At 47.8% G+C, this 15,519-nt stretch overlaps 1 protein-coding gene across 1 annotated transcript; it reads left to right on the forward strand.

Annotated features, from left to right (window-relative positions):
* Positions 1 to 937: 937 nt before the first annotated feature.
* LOC123060484 (ABC transporter G family member 31) lies at positions 938 to 10,745 on the forward strand. Its single transcript, XM_044483232.1, has 24 exons — positions 938 to 1,401; positions 1,876 to 1,996; positions 2,241 to 2,329; positions 2,444 to 2,528; positions 2,934 to 3,093; positions 3,167 to 3,243; positions 3,327 to 3,380; positions 3,854 to 3,944; positions 4,058 to 4,359; positions 4,442 to 4,723; positions 5,719 to 6,035; positions 6,132 to 6,292; positions 6,385 to 6,488; positions 6,748 to 6,904; positions 6,991 to 7,107; positions 7,212 to 7,306; positions 7,391 to 7,723; positions 7,809 to 8,099; positions 8,338 to 8,421; positions 8,502 to 8,635; positions 8,722 to 8,949; positions 9,033 to 9,204; positions 9,300 to 9,554; positions 10,323 to 10,745. The coding sequence occupies exons 1-24, from the start codon at positions 1,088 to 1,090 to the stop codon at positions 10,593 to 10,595; spliced, it is 4,296 nt and encodes a 1,431-aa protein (XP_044339167.1). The 5' UTR covers positions 938 to 1,087; the 3' UTR covers positions 10,596 to 10,745.
* Positions 10,746 to 15,519: the final 4,774 nt, after the last annotated feature.

The following is a 15,519-nucleotide window of genomic DNA, read 5'->3' on the forward strand; positions in this document are numbered from 1 at the left end:
TGAGGTTGGATCGCTACGATAGCACACATATTCTTTTTGCCTTTGCTCTTGTTCTTTATTCTACGAAAGCACTCATAAATCACTACTACATTGTTCGTAATCATTCTTTCAGGCACAAAAACACTTCGAGTTGGACTAATAATATCTAGCAGAAAAAACCTCAAACGAGTCGATACCATTTTTGCAATGATTTTATATACCACATTACACAAGCTGACCGGTCTAAAATAGGTTACCTTTTTCAGCGGACTAACTTTTGAGATCATCACAATTGTAGTATCATTTTATCAAGGATGAAATAGTGTGCATATTTATCGCTTGCAGAACCTCCTCGGTTTTCAACGATATGTCATAAAAAGATGCAAGTCTTCACAGAATGTGGTACTCCCTATGTTCCCAAATGTAAGTCTTTTTAGAGATTCCAATAAGGGAGTACACACGAAGCAAAATGAGTGAATTTACACTCTAAAATATGTTTATATATATTCGTATTGTAGTCCATTTGAAATATCTAAAAAGACTTATATTTAGGAACAAAGGGAGTATATTTGTCAAACTTCAGTTTAGCGGGCTGGCCGGGCTAGATAGGCCAAGGCATGGTGAAAGAGTAAGGTTTGGTATATATAAGCAACTAAACGGGCTAGTAAATTTCTAGAAGCGCAGGTACTTGCAGCACGGGTTGGTGGCCCAAACGGACCAAACCGAACGGTCTAAACCCGAAAGGCAGGCTGTCGCCTTTCCCCCTCCCTCTCTCGTTTTTCCCATCTTCCGCCCCACCCGATCAAAAACCCCAACGATCAGCGAGAGAGAGAGACAAGCGGAGTAGTACTGCGCTGCACAGCGAGGAGAGAGAGCGCGGCGCCCATAAATGCGGCGAGTCGGTGGATCCAGCCAGCCAGCCCACCCCCACCTCCATTGCCACTGTTCCGAGCGAGGACGCCCCTCCATAAATCCCCCTACCACCGCACCACCCACCCCTGCCACCGCCACCATTTGCTGCTAGCTACTCCTACTTACTGCTGCTAGCTGCTGCGGCGAGGAGGAGAGGGCAGCGGGCAGTGGCTAGGGTTTTGGCGGGCCGGGGGCGATGTGGGCGGCGGAGGCGCCCTTCTCGCGGTCGGGGTCGTGGCGGGAGGCGGAGGACGAGCAGGAGGCGCTGCGCTGGGCCGCGCTGCAGCGCCTCCCCACCGTCGCGCGCGCCAGGAGGGGCCTGCTCAGGTCGCCCGCCGTCGCGCCCGGCGCCTCCGGCGCGGGCGGCCCGGTCGAGGGCGACGACGCGCTCTGCGAGGTCGACGTCACCGGTCTCTCCTCCGGCGACCGCACCGCGCTCGTCGACCGCCTGCTCGCCGACTCCGGCGACGCCGAGCAGTTCTTCCGCCGCATACGCGCCCGCTTCGACGCGTGAGTACACCGAACCGTGCATCTGCATACTACATTTTTTTCGCTCCCGCATCGGTGCACCATGGTCATCAGCGTGCCTTCCTCGGTCTCTGCGCGCGCGCGCTCTGCAAATCTACTAGTGGCTGACCACAGGGTCCCGCTGCCGCCACAATTGGCTGACACGTGGGCCCAACCGGCGCATCCAGCCGCTGCTTGAAAATGGTTGCTCCATCTCCATGCCGTCTGCATGTTTTTTAGTGGCAGAAGATTGTAGGTTTCTGCTCGACCTTGTTCTAGGAAAAAAATTCTAGATGTGCATAATTGGAGCCGCTGACAATGGCCCCACTGCCCAGACTTGCCATTTGTTGGCTTGCAGATTTGCAGCCCACTCATGCAGCTACACCTAGATCGAGCTGCATAGGTTTTGGTTTCCAGCGCAAAAATTGTTCGGTTCTGCTTTGTGCTGAACCCTTTTTGTTTTGTTCATCGATGCAGGGTGCACATAGAGTTCCCCAAGATCGAAGTGAGGTACGAGGACCTGACGGTGGACGCGTACGTGCATGTCGGCAGCAGGGCGCTGCCCACCATCCCCAACTTCATATGCAACATGACAGAGGTAATTGGCCCGTGATACACAGCTGGAATTGCAAAGTTCCCGCCCTCCCAGTTCTCTATCTAGGTGAAAGTAATATTGGTCACGGGTTTCTGTTACGATTTAATTACTACCATGTTTACTGTGGACAAAACTGGGGATTGTGCTGCAAGTAGGAGCTCTGCCCGTGAAGTGAATCATTTACCGAAAGCAGAGCAATTACCAATGTACTGTCGAGGTTCTTACTTTACTTTTCTGTGAAATTAAGGCATTTCTGAGGCACCTGAGGATCTACAGAGGGGGACGAATGAAGTTACCTATATTGGACAACATTAATGGGATCATTCGCCCATCAAGGTACAATTGAAAATTAACTGGTGCTTTTCCGGTGCATCGACTAAGCTCTGACAGAGATCTTTGTGAAGAGAAGTTACTAATTCGGATAAATTTTATGTTCTTTTCTTGCTGCAGAATGACACTGCTTTTGGGCCCTCCAAGTTCCGGGAAGACCACCTTGCTTTTAGCACTTGCCGGTCGACTTGGTCCTGGACTAAAGGTGTGATATCAGATTAATTACATTTATTTTTTTATGCTCATTACTCATAGATGATGGGAAAATCTTTGCTATCCGATCACTTTCGACCAAATCTGTATGTGTGTATCACTTGATGATAAGTGGAGAGATAGATTGGCATTATCCTGCTCCTGAAAATGATTATCTGATGGAAACACTCATCCCTATCATATTAGAAGTTCAGAACTCTGTTATTAGCTACCCTAAGCCTTCTCTGCTTTTGTTGTACTATGTAAAATTATTTTATAAAGTTTATAAAAATGCAGTAGGGAGAAATCCCCTCTTGTTTCCTAAAAAAAAACTATCCTGATAGGTATAGTGAGCCTATCAATCAAGGTGCAATATCTGAAACAATATATTATTACTGACCATCATCACTAATTGCAGATGTCTGGGAGCATTACTTACAACGGCCACCATCTAAACGAATTTGTGCCTCAAAGAACATCTGCTTATGTAAGTCAGCAAGACTGGCATGCTTCAGAGATGACCGTCAGAGAAACCCTGGAGTTTGCTGGGCGCTGTCAGGGTGTTGGTATAAAGTATGGTAGGTTATCGCACCACCATGTCATTTGGCGGCGTTCCTTGATGATTTCCATTTTGACACCGCCGACTTGCAGATATGCTCGTTGAACTTTTGAGGAGAGAAAAGAATGCTGGGATCAAGCCTGATGAGGACCTTGATGTATTCATGAAGGTATGATGCACCCAGCAAGCTTTGGATAGATGTACCCACGCTATTTCGTCTGTGACTGTGTCATAATTTCTACTACTTTTCAGGCATTGGCTCTTGAAGGTAGACAGACGAGTCTCGTGGCTGAGTACGTAATGAAGGTAGCGACGTGTTTCTTTCAGTCGTTGCTTTTTTTAGCTTGGTCAGTCTTACATGTTTCCTTTCTTTCGTATTTGGACTCGTCAGTAGTAGCATGCATGTATAATCTGGCACCTGTCCTGCTTTGTTATTCTCTTTTATCTCATTACTTTTACTATTTTATCTCACGACTTAGAATACGTGATGTTATGTAAAGAGAGATGACTCTTATTTTGTGAAATGGGTACCAAATTAGGTGGTGCAAATTGCAATTTACTAGTATATTTTCACAAGATTGTGCTAGTGTTACTCACTAACTCATTTTCAAAGGTTGTTTCCATGTTTTGGGAAGTAGTTATATTCTTGATTTGAGAATTTTATATGTTCAGCCACATGATGCTTCGTTTTTCTGTTCTTTTCGGGAACCAATCCTATTAAGATATTGATTACCTGATTCTGGTGAGATTTCTGAATTGCTAATTTTGATCTAGTCAAGATTTTAGGGCTGGACATCTGTGCTGACACTATTGTCGGAGATGAAATGGTCAAAGGAATCTCCGGTGGGCAAAAGAAGCGTCTAACAACAGGTTGAAACATGCTACTGTTATTTATTTATTTCAAAAAAGGAGGATATCCTACTATCATTTGTATTAGGGGTATTTGTGGTGAATTTATGTTCTAATATTGGTTGCTTTTGCAGGTGAATTGTTAGTTGGGTCTGCTCGTGTTCTGTTCATGGATGAGATTTCAACTGGCCTTGATAGTGCAACCACATATCAGATTATCAAGTACTTGAGGGATTCCACACATGCTCTGGATGGCACTACAATCATATCCCTGCTGCAGCCTGCTCCAGAAACTTATGAGCTATTCGATGATGTCATCCTTATATCTGAAGGTCAAATTGTATACCAGGGACCACGTGAATATGCTGCTGATTTTTTTGCTGCAATGGGATTCAGGTGCCCTGAAAGGAAAAATGTGGCAGATTTTTTGCAAGAAGTAAGCAGTTCCACTCTTTCTATGTTTGTACATTTATGCCAACTGGTTTTTTTCTGGTATATTCACGTTTGTTGCGCTGCAGGTTTTGTCCAAGAAAGATCAACAGCAGTACTGGTGTCAATATGATTATCCATACCAGTTTGTGTCCGTAACAAAATTTGCTGAAGCCTTCAAAACATTTGTTATTGGTAAGAGGCTGCATGATGATTTAGATAGGCCATACAATAGAAAACATAATCATCCCGCTGCTCTTTCAACTTCAAATTACGGTGTCAAGAGGCTTGAGATTCTAAAGTCCAGCTTCCAGTGGCAGCGTCTGCTGATGAAAAGGAACTCATTCATCTACGTCTTCAAATTCATTCAGGTACTTTAATCCAAGAGATGCATCTTCTAGACTAGTACCATGGCACGAGTTAGAGGTTAGAACCAATTAGCCAATTGCCCTGTGCAATTGCACGGTGTAATGTGGTATACTAGAGCATATCAATTTTTCTTTATGAATTAATCGTTAAAATTAATTTCTAAGAAAACAAATCATGTGCTATCTGATTTCATGTTTTTCGAATGGAAGATATTTCATTTCACATTTAAGTGGATATATGTGAAAGGGACTATTGGATTATAGGTGGTGCTACCTACATCCTTTTTATTTATTTTTCTGTTTTAAAAAACTAATATATCCCAACCAACTGTCAATGAAAGACTTTGACAGTTCACCAAAAGGCAGCAAGTTAACGGTTAGATATTCTTTTGTGAGAGTTATTTAAAATGTTACACCTCTAAGCAACTGTAATATCTTACTTCAATATTAGTGTCCACCAAATTAAGTGCTAGATTTCTGTCAGAATTCTTACCATATTCCTATTTTCCTTAGCAGCTGTAACTGAACTGCGGTTTGCTGACTTTCTATTATTATCATACAATACGTACATGCACAGGGTAGCTATCACACTATTTGACAATTGACACAGAAAGCCTATGCATGGCTCAACGTACAAATCAAGGACTATATTGGCCTTGCTAAGGCAACTATATAACAAACTCTGAAATGTAAAGTGTTGAGTTATTAGAAATGCTTGTTTTTTCTTCCTAGTTTGTGTATAAATGCAATCCTAGTATACTTAAATGTGAGTAATGCCACACCTACAGACGGAATTGGTTATCGGAGTCGGGAAAGGCTAAGCGCAATGGTTACCGTAACTTTACCATTTGCGCTTAAATGTTTGTTATATCCAGTCACAAGTTTGATATGACAAGTGTTCTCTGTTTACGTCTTGGACAATGTCATAGTATTATGACAACATATGAATTCTCTCCACAATCAATCAAGGATGTTCTGACATGATCTCTTTGTGCCAGCTTCTACTTGTGGCCCTCATCACAATGACTGTATTTTTTCGAACAACAATGCACCATGATTCAGTTGATGATGGTATCATTTATCTTGGAGCCCTCTATTTTGCAATAGTGATGATTCTATTCAACGGCTTTACTGAAGTCTCAATGTTGGTGGCGAAGCTTCCAGTTCTTTACAAGCACAGAGATTTGCATTTCTATCCACCGTGGGCTTATACGCTTCCTTCATGGCTCCTGAGCATTCCAACCTCACTTATTGAATCAGGAATGTGGACACTTGTAACATATTATGTGGTTGGTTATGATCCCCAATTCACAAGGTAACTGACATGACATCGACTTTGTTAATTTTGTTTTCTGTTCAGAACTTCAGAGATCTTTTAGTTTCAAGATTGATCTTAGTTTGTGATGTGCAGATTTCTGGGACAATTTCTGTTGCTTTTCTTTCTGCACCAGACATCTTTGGCTCTTTTCCGGGTCATGGCATCTTTGGGCCGAAATATGATAGTTGCTAATACCTTTGGATCGTTTGCTTTGTTGGTTGTTATGATTCTTGGAGGATTCATCATAACCAAAGGTTGATTTCTCTGAAATAATTTCAACTACCTGCGGTTACATTTTGAACCTATACATCTAACATGTTACAACCTGTTTCTGACTATCTAACAGAAAGCATACCAGTCTGGTGGATTTGGGGTTACTGGATATCTCCTATGATGTATGCACAAAATGCTATATCGGTAAATGAATTCCATGGGCATTCTTGGAGCAAGGTGATACTTGATTTTAATCCTTCTCCGAGGCAGTCTGTTATATTTTTTGATTTAGTTGTACGCAACAACAACACACAACACATGGATTTTTGTGGGTGTAATAATGTGGAAACCCAAATTACTTAAGACATAGTATATTGTTCTCATGAACTTACAATAAGGCATTTTACCAAGAAAAGTTGTAATTAGCCTTAAAATAGTTAGTATTTTTGGAAAGTCATTTGTAACTGATACTTAATTTACTTTTGTTTGATGGCAGCCATTTGCAGATCAGAATATCACATTAGGTGAAGCTGTACTCACTGGATATGGATTATTCAAGGAAAAATATTGGTTTTGGATTGGAGTAGGAGCATTGTTAGGGTACACGATTGTTTTGAATGCCTTATTTACATTGTTCTTGACAATTCTCAACCGTAAGTTCACACTACCTTATAAGACCCAAGCAGTTTGAGCTTATTCAAAATAGCTTCTCATTCTCCAAAGTGATTATCGTTGACAGCAATTGGGAATATGCAAGCTGTTGTGTCCAAGGATGCAATTCGAAACAAGGAATCTAGGAGGAGTGACAGAGTAGCCCTAGAGCTGAGATCTTACCTGCATTCAAATTCACTGAATGGTAAAGCTAGATAAATGAATTATTTCAATCCAGCTCTTACATCACAAGATATTTTCACCTTTTACTAAGTGTGATTCCCATCGTCCGTATTCACTGCGCTGCAGGGCTTAAGCTCAAGGAACAGAAGGGCATGGTGTTACCCTTTCAACCCCTTTCTATGTGTTTTAAGAATATAAACTACTACGTTGATGTACCAGAGGTATGTCAGATGTTGTCCATATGCATGACAAAAAAAATGTTTAAAAGAATTATAATTTATGCATTCACCCACTTATGCTCGCAGGAATTGAAAAAGCAAGGGATAGCAGAAGACCGCCTTCAGTTGCTTGTTGATGTCACTGGCGCATTTAGGCCAGGGGTACTAACAGCCCTTGTTGGAGTCAGTGGTGCTGGTAAAACCACCCTCATGGATGTTTTAGCCGGCCGGAAGACTGGAGGACTCATAGAAGGAAGCATTTCTATATCTGGATATCCTAAGAACCAAGAGACTTTCACAAGGATATCCGGTTATTGTGAACAAAATGATGTCCATTCACCTTGCTTGACTGTGATTGAGTCTTTGTTATACTCGGCATGCCTCCGGTTGCCTTCTCATGTCAATGATGACACTCAAAGGGTATGCATTGGCTGAAGCTATATGTTTCATTGTTCCAGACATCATAATGTTGACCTTTCGATCTTTGCTGTTTTCTTTTTCATAGGCCTTTGTGGAAGAGGTAATGGAACTTGTTGAGCTGAATCCGTTAAGTGGTGCTCTTGTTGGCCTGCCAGGAGTTAATGGTCTGTCTACGGAACAACGCAAAAGGTTGACGATAGCTGCGGAGCTTGTGGCAAATCCTTCCATTGTATTCATGGATGAACCTACGTCAGGGTTGGATGCTAGGTCTGCAGCCATTGTGATGAGAACTGTACGAAATATTGTTAATACAGGGCGGACAATCGTGTGCACCATCCATCAGCCAAGTATTGACATATTTGAATCCTTTGATGAGGTTATTTTTTCCACAAAATATCCGTTTTTAACAGTGAATATGACACCTAAAAATAATTTTATCTCAGACCTCTTTGAAAGTTCCATTTATCTTAATAATATGGAATGTACATGACCTTTGAAAGGTCCATTTATCTTAATAATATGTATTGTACGTGATTTTATCTTGTACTGCTACTGTTAAGGATATATGATGACTCCACCATTGTCCTCTCCTAACTTATGCATATTCTCCTCAGCTTTTGTTTATGAAGCGTGGAGGGCAACTCATATATGCTGGTCCCTTGGGTTCCAAATCGCGGAATCTGGTTGAGTTTTTCCAGGTATGTTCTGCAGTGTGTGTTTTCTCACTGAAGAAACTTAGACAAGGCCTTTGTACTTACACTCTGAAGTTTACAAACAGGCAGTTCCAGGGGTGCCTAAAATCAGGGATGGCTATAATCCTGCTGCATGGATGTTGGATGTCACGAGTACACAAATGGAGCAGATTCTTGGAGTGGATTTTGCTGAATACTATCGACAGTCGAAATTATTTCTGTAAACACAATATCCCTTTTAATTGCACTATGTGTTTCATAGTTGTTTTTCCGTCACTCATACCTGTTTGTGTTATTGTATTTCAGGCAGACCAAAGAAATCGTCGAGGCCTTGAGCAAACCGAACAGTGAAGTGAAAGAGCTTACTTTCTCTACCAAGTATGCTCAACCATTCTGTGCTCAGTTTATTGCTTGCTTATGGAAGCAAAACCTATCATACTGGAGGAATCCTCAATACACCGCAGTTCGGTTTTTCTACACTGTCATCATCTCCTTGATGTTTGGGACGATTTGTTGGAAATTTGGATCTAGAAGGTATGTCATCTGATGGTTCTGACACCGATTTCCATAATTATATTCACAGCGAGCTAACTGTAATGTCGTTTTATAATTGTCAGGGAGACCCAACATGATATATTCAATGCCATGGGTGCCATGTATGCAGCAGTGCTTTTCATAGGAATCACTAATGCCACATCTGTTCAGCCTGTGATTTCCATCGAAAGATTCGTATCATATAGAGAGCGAGCTGCTGGGATGTATTCGGCATTACCTTTCGCATTCTCTCTGGTATATATATTTCTTATACGGAACTTCTATATCCCTCAGTGTATCCATCCAGTGCTCATCATCATAGCACTTTCTAACGCATTGTTCTTCGGCAGGTTACTGTGGAGTTCCCTTACATTCTTGTACAGTCACTTGTTTATGGTACAATTTTCTACAGCCTGGGTTCGTTTGAGTGGACAGCAGTGAAGTTCTTGTGGTTCCTGTTCTTCATGTACTTCACTCTGTTGTACTTCACCTTTTATGGCATGATGACAACGGCGATCACACCAAACCATATGGTCGCGCCTATCATTGCCGCCCCATTCTACACGCTATGGAATCTCTTCTGCGGGTTCATGATCCCAAGAAAGGTATGGAACGAATATCACCCCCATGATCTGAATCAAAAACTTCCGTCCTACGGTGGACTTCCAGTTCCGTTTCCGTTTGGCAATCTGGGTATGGTTGAGTCCTAGGGTGTTTTGTCCAGTGCAAGCCTTTTGGGAAAATCAAGTATACTAGTAGGTCGTATGGTCTTCTAGTGGAGAATTTTTTGAAATGCACAATATCCAAACCAATAATTGGTGCGTATGACCTAAGATTTGTTCTTATTTGCACTCTAGAGTTTTTTTTCTTATTTTTTTGGGAGAAGGGTTTCATCAGCACCGTAGAGTTGAACAAGCAATTCCATGCAATAGGAAAACATCACATAATTTTTGTGATAAGGCAAGTTGGTGATAGGTGGGCCCTAATATGTTTGACTGGCCTGTACAGAACGTGTCGGGCCATATGGGCTTCCATACACTAGTAAGATCGATCACTGTGCACACACAACCGCGTCAGCACTGGACCATTGGGCTTGTCAATTTTTCCTTTTCCTTCCAAATAAATAGGGTACTCATTCTTTTATCCATGCTGTGAACCAGCACAACACATGCACATGGATACAGTTTTGTAGTTTTGTCGAACATTAAGGAAAACAAATAAACAAATTTAAGTATATTCAGCTTAGCATGGTAGACACACTGCCTGTCTTGATCTACACGCTTGTACCTGATCAGAACAACAATCATACACTTGCTAGTCGGCACCATCCTGTTGTGCTTGGTTAACGATTCCGTTACCAAATAATAATGCAGCTGATCCCAGTGTGGTGGAGGTGGTACTACTGGGCCAACCCGGTGTCCTGGACGCTGTACGGGCTCCTGACCTCCCAGTTCGGCGACCTGGACCAGCCCCTGCTGCTGGCCGACGGCATCAGAACCACCACCGTCGTGGCGTTCCTGGAGGAGCACTTTGGGTTCCGGCACGACTTCCTCGGCGTAGTCGCCACGATGGTGATCGGCTTCTGCGTCCTCTTCGCCGTCGTCTTCGCCCTCGCCATCAGGAACCTCAACTTCCAGCGCAGATGATCGGCAGCAGCAAATGTACCCCGCGCAGTTTAACTTAATTACCCAGCATGCATGTGTTCAATCAATTAAGAGCTCGTAAATAATTTCGAGAGAGACATTTGAAACAAGAAGTGTATGTATTATCATGTATAGCAAGCAAAGGCTTTGAGATGGTTTGTTTGTTGATACGTGCGGGGCGGGGCGGGCCTGCATATATTCGTTGAGCATTTGCCGCGTCCGGGAGCGCCGGTGCGTGGTCGACACCTGGCCGTCTTTTTTGACCGCTTTGGGCGATGCATCTGGGCTGTCCGTCGTCCGGCCCTGATACCCTTTTGGACGTAGCAGCAGCAGCAGCTACATTATCTATCCATCCAGCCATGGCTGCTTCCATCCAAGGACACTGACCTGACCGTTGGATGCGAAAGAACCACCCGTTTGACAAGAAGCATATAGCATAGCATCTCTCTGCGCTGCAGCAGGCACGTACGCACGTAAACGCAACAGATCAAGACACACACGTACCCAGGCTTTATACTACAGTACTAGTACTGTATATCTATTTTACAGCCTGATTGATCGTGACGGAAGAATATACTAGCTACGTGGAGAGTGTTTGTCGTTGGCGCATGCACGCGTGACGTCGCGCGCGTAGACACACGGCACGGCGGGGGCGGTAGGCAACAACCAATACGCCAGGGCCGAACCTTTGTCCGCTTGCCCTGGCGCCGTCGATCGTTAGGCTGCCGCACTTGGGTCGGCTCCATGGCGTATTTGACTGACCTACAACTTGTGCTCTTGCGCGCCCTGCAGCAGCACCTGCAGCAGCGGCGGACCGGTGATAAGAAGATCGATCACTGCCGTGTGGCCGCTTAGCCATGTACTCCCTCCGTTCCTAAATACTTGTCTTTCTAGACATTTTAAATGACTACTACATACGAATGTATGTAGACATATTTTAAAGTGTAGATTCACTCATTTTGCTCCGTATGTAGTCACTTATTGAAATGACTAGAAAGACAAGTATTTAGGAACGGAGGGAGTAGCCTGTACGGTGGCCCCTGCATGCATGCATGCGGCCTTCGCGTGCTCGATCGGTCTCGAGCGGTCAGCGCCATGCTGCCATGCATGCAAGAGCCAAACCAACCAAGAGATGGCGATCCGATCCAGTGGAGGCCGGTGGCTGCTGGCTGGTCCTTGACGAGTGTCAAGAGGCCCTCGGTACGTGGACGGTAGCGTAGCGCGCGCGCGTAGGGGTTTCCTACGGCGCCGCGTAGCCCTTCTTCCGTGGCGCATAGTCCATCCATCAGCTTTAAGGGCGTGCCGGAACGCGACAGGCCCGGAGCCGCCGCCTACATGCATGCATGCACAGAGCAAGCGCGAGGCGTACGCACCAGCAAAGTAAGTCACCGGTCTGGCCAGTCAGTCAGTGGTCAAGTAGGAGTACTACGTGTGGACAAATCGCATGCCCAGTCGATGAGACCGAATTCCACCGCACCGATCGAGCTCTCCAAGGCGGGCGGCGAGCTAGGCTTATCCCGGCCGGCCTCCGTACGTACTCCCTCCGTTCCTAAATACTTGTCTTTCTAGGCATTTCAACAAGTGACTACATACCAAGCAAAATGAGTGAATCTACACTCTAAAATATGTCTACATACATCCGTATGTAGTAGTCATTTGAAATGTCTAGAAAGACAAATATTTAGGAACGGAGGGAGTACATCGGTACATGCGTGCTAACCTCTCGCGGCGGTTTTAGGCCTTATCGAACCGGGCTCGTTCTGGCCTGTCGGGGGGAGACTGATCCACCAACACCTATGGGGACAGGGCCCCTTTCGGTTCGGTGGGAGGCGGAGAGCGCACAAAGAGCGGATCGAGGCGGTACACGCGAGCAGTTTTTACCCAGCTTCGGGCCGCACGGATGCGTAAAACCCTACTGCTGCTTGTTTGTGTGTATTGAATTCTTGCTCAGGAGCGATGGACGCTGCCAGACCGAGCGTGAGAGTGTTCCTGGTGTTTCGAATGAGCCGAACCCCGAATGAGTCGAACCCCGAATGAGTCGAACCTCCTCTACGTTGCGCCTGGGCCTCCTTTTATACTTTCAAGGGGTCACCGACAGGTGGCAACGTAGACTAGAAGGGTAAAAATGGAAAAGGATGCGGTAGGTGCAGCTACCGCTACTGTGGACACAGTGCACCCTACCTAACTCTGACGGCAGGGGACAAGGGCATTGAATGCCCGTCTGTGTCGCCTACACAGTACCGAAACGGACCGCTAGGGACGCCACCGTTTGCCACGATGGTTATCTTGTCAGCCCCTGCTTGCCACCGCGCACCCCTAGCTGCACGGCCTCCTGCCACGTGCGCTTGGGAGAGTCCTAGAGCGACACGTTGGCAGGTGAGCTGGAGCGCGGGCACGAAGTGGGGGTTTCCCGCGGCAAGCTCCTTGCCGCGGTCGTCATTTTGTCGTGTTTGGGAGCTTGTCGCTCACCGGGCCTTGCCGGGACGCGCGGCGCGTTGCGGCAAGCTTTCTTGGTATGCCTTGAGTGGCCTCCCCTGCAAGCTCCTCTTGCCGGGGTCTTGTCTCTTCCCGGCAAGATCCTCTTGCCGGGGCCTGGGTCGGCCTTCCCGGCAAGCTCCTCTTGCCGGGGCCTTGGTTGGCCTTCCTGGCAAGCTCCTCTTGCCGGGGTCTTGGTTTGAGTACTTTGTTCTTGAATGGTCTTCAAGGGAACCACGGAGGGTCTTGGCGGTCACCCGGCAAGCCTTGTCGCGGGATGCTGCGACCGCCCGTGCACAAGTTCGGGGTACTAGGGTACCCCTACTCTAGTACACCGACAGGAGCCCCCGGGCCTGGGCCAGACACGGTGCCGAGCGCTGTTGGGCCAGGCCCAAAACAGTGCACGGGCACGCGCGGCCTAAGTCACGCCGCATATCTCTCCGCTCCCACCGCGCACGCCCAGAACGGCACGCGTCAAACGCGGCGTCGTGGGTGACGCAGGCGGCGTGCGCGGGGCTAAGCCCCTCGAGCATGCGTCAGGCCATGATGATGGGGACGGTTCACGCCCTCCTCCCTCAACGGAGGTAGGCGTGGGGGCGTGGTGCATTTACTGGACGGGGCCGGTGCGCGATTTTCGGGAGGTCCACTCCCCGCGCTCACGAGGCGGAGCGAGGCCGCCTCATCCGTCGCATTGGTTCTGCATCCCCGCCACGCGGCTCCCATGCGCTTGGAGTCGTGGACGGTGGAAGTGGGAGACTGGGCCGTCGCGAGCAGAGGCAGCGGTTTGGCCCTGACTCCCTGCTCTTCCCGTGCCTTGATTTGCTGAGCGGGGCGGCCGAGCCCCCACCTCGCTCCTTTATAAAGAGCGGGAGGGGAGCACAGAAACCCGCACTCTCTCATCTCCTCCTTTCTTCAGCTTCTGCTCCCCTTTCTCTCATTCGCTATGGAGAAAGGGAACCCAGGCCCTTCATCGGTGGCGGCGAAGGTCGCCGCCAGACAGCGCACCTCTCCCTCTCCCGCGCCCGTGGTGGCAGAGCCAGCCATAAGGGGAAGAGGGAGGGGTGAGGTCGCGGACGAGGTCGAGGACGAGGTCGAGGCGCTCAGGGAAGAGGCGGGCGGCGCGGCGCGGCAGCTTCGCCTCCGCCGCCGGCTCCTCCCCCCACGGTGGTCCATATAGGGGACGACCCTTGCGAGTTCTTCGTCAAGCTGCGCCGGGCTCCTCGTCGTCGCCTCCGGCTTCCAGCTCCGTTTGCGAGTGCGATGGAGTTGGACCCGCCCGAGACACTGAGGCTGCACATGAGGGGCTGTGTGATCAGCGGCACGCGAGTCCGTGTTGTATTCCCAGCCCCTAATGTGATGTATCTTGATCGAGGGTGGAAGACGTTCGCCCGTATCCACAGCCTAATGGAGGGGTTCACCCTCCATTTTAAGTTGATGGAGGGCGATCTCCTCTCCGTCAAAGTCTTCGGGTGCTTCGGCACTCGGGCGAAGTGCTGCGTGGACAGCTCCTCCGATAGCGAAGGCTCCTCCTCGAGCGAGAGTGACGAGGAGGAGAGCGACAGCGACGATGAGGGTAGCGGGCGGCGGGGTGACGGGTCCGACTAGGCGTCGGGCGCCGCTTCGCGCGGCACCGGCAACCCCATCATCCGTGTCGCCGGCTCCTTGAACTCCCCGGGGTCGTCTCCTTGGGCGGCTGGCGTAGGGAGGCTGCGGAAGGGGAAGAGGGCTGGCGACAAGGCCGTCAGGTCGGAGTACGAGGGCGTGGTGCCCTCGACAGCGTGCTGACGTCCTGCCGCCCCGTCTTCGAGCCCCGCTTCCAGCGTCGCCATCGCCGTCCAGCCTTCGGACGGCCCCCGGGATGTTCTCTTGGTGTCTTCTGGCACCCGTAGTTCGCCTAGGCGCTCCTTTTTCCCTTTTCGCCTCCTTGACCTGCCTCCTGAAGAGAGGGACAGGAAAGGGATTACGGGCATCTTATATTTTTAATTTGTAAGCCTTCGGGCCTTAGCTGCATCTAAAACTTGTAATCCTCTCTTTCATGTTTTTCATCCTCTATGTACTGTACCTGAGTGGGATGTTTTTTTTAATGAAAAGGGGGGATGCTTGCCGGGTTATTTGTCTCGCGGGTTGAACCCACGCCAAGGAGCAAATCCTTGGTATCCCTCGGACAGACATTTCATCTCCCGGCAACAGGCCCTGCCGCCTTCCCACGTCGCTCGTCCTTTCTCACGCCTTTGACGGAGGCGGGAACAAGGTGGGTGCGGTCTCCTCGTTTCATCCCTTTGCTGCCGCGACTACGACCAAACTTGGCCCCGGGAACGAGCCCCAGGGCCTAGAGTTGAGGGAGCACGGCAGTTTTCGGGAAGAAACGCGGTTTCGCATTCCCCAGTCCATAAGAGGATGCATGATGAGGGATGAAAGACTTATCTGATATTGCAGCCCCCGGCAACTCTGG

The sequence above is a fragment of the Triticum aestivum genome, chromosome 3A (genome assembly GCF_018294505.1).
Source record: "Triticum aestivum cultivar Chinese Spring chromosome 3A, IWGSC CS RefSeq v2.1, whole genome shotgun sequence".
In the NCBI taxonomy this organism is placed as follows: domain Eukaryota; kingdom Viridiplantae; phylum Streptophyta; class Magnoliopsida; order Poales; family Poaceae; genus Triticum; species Triticum aestivum.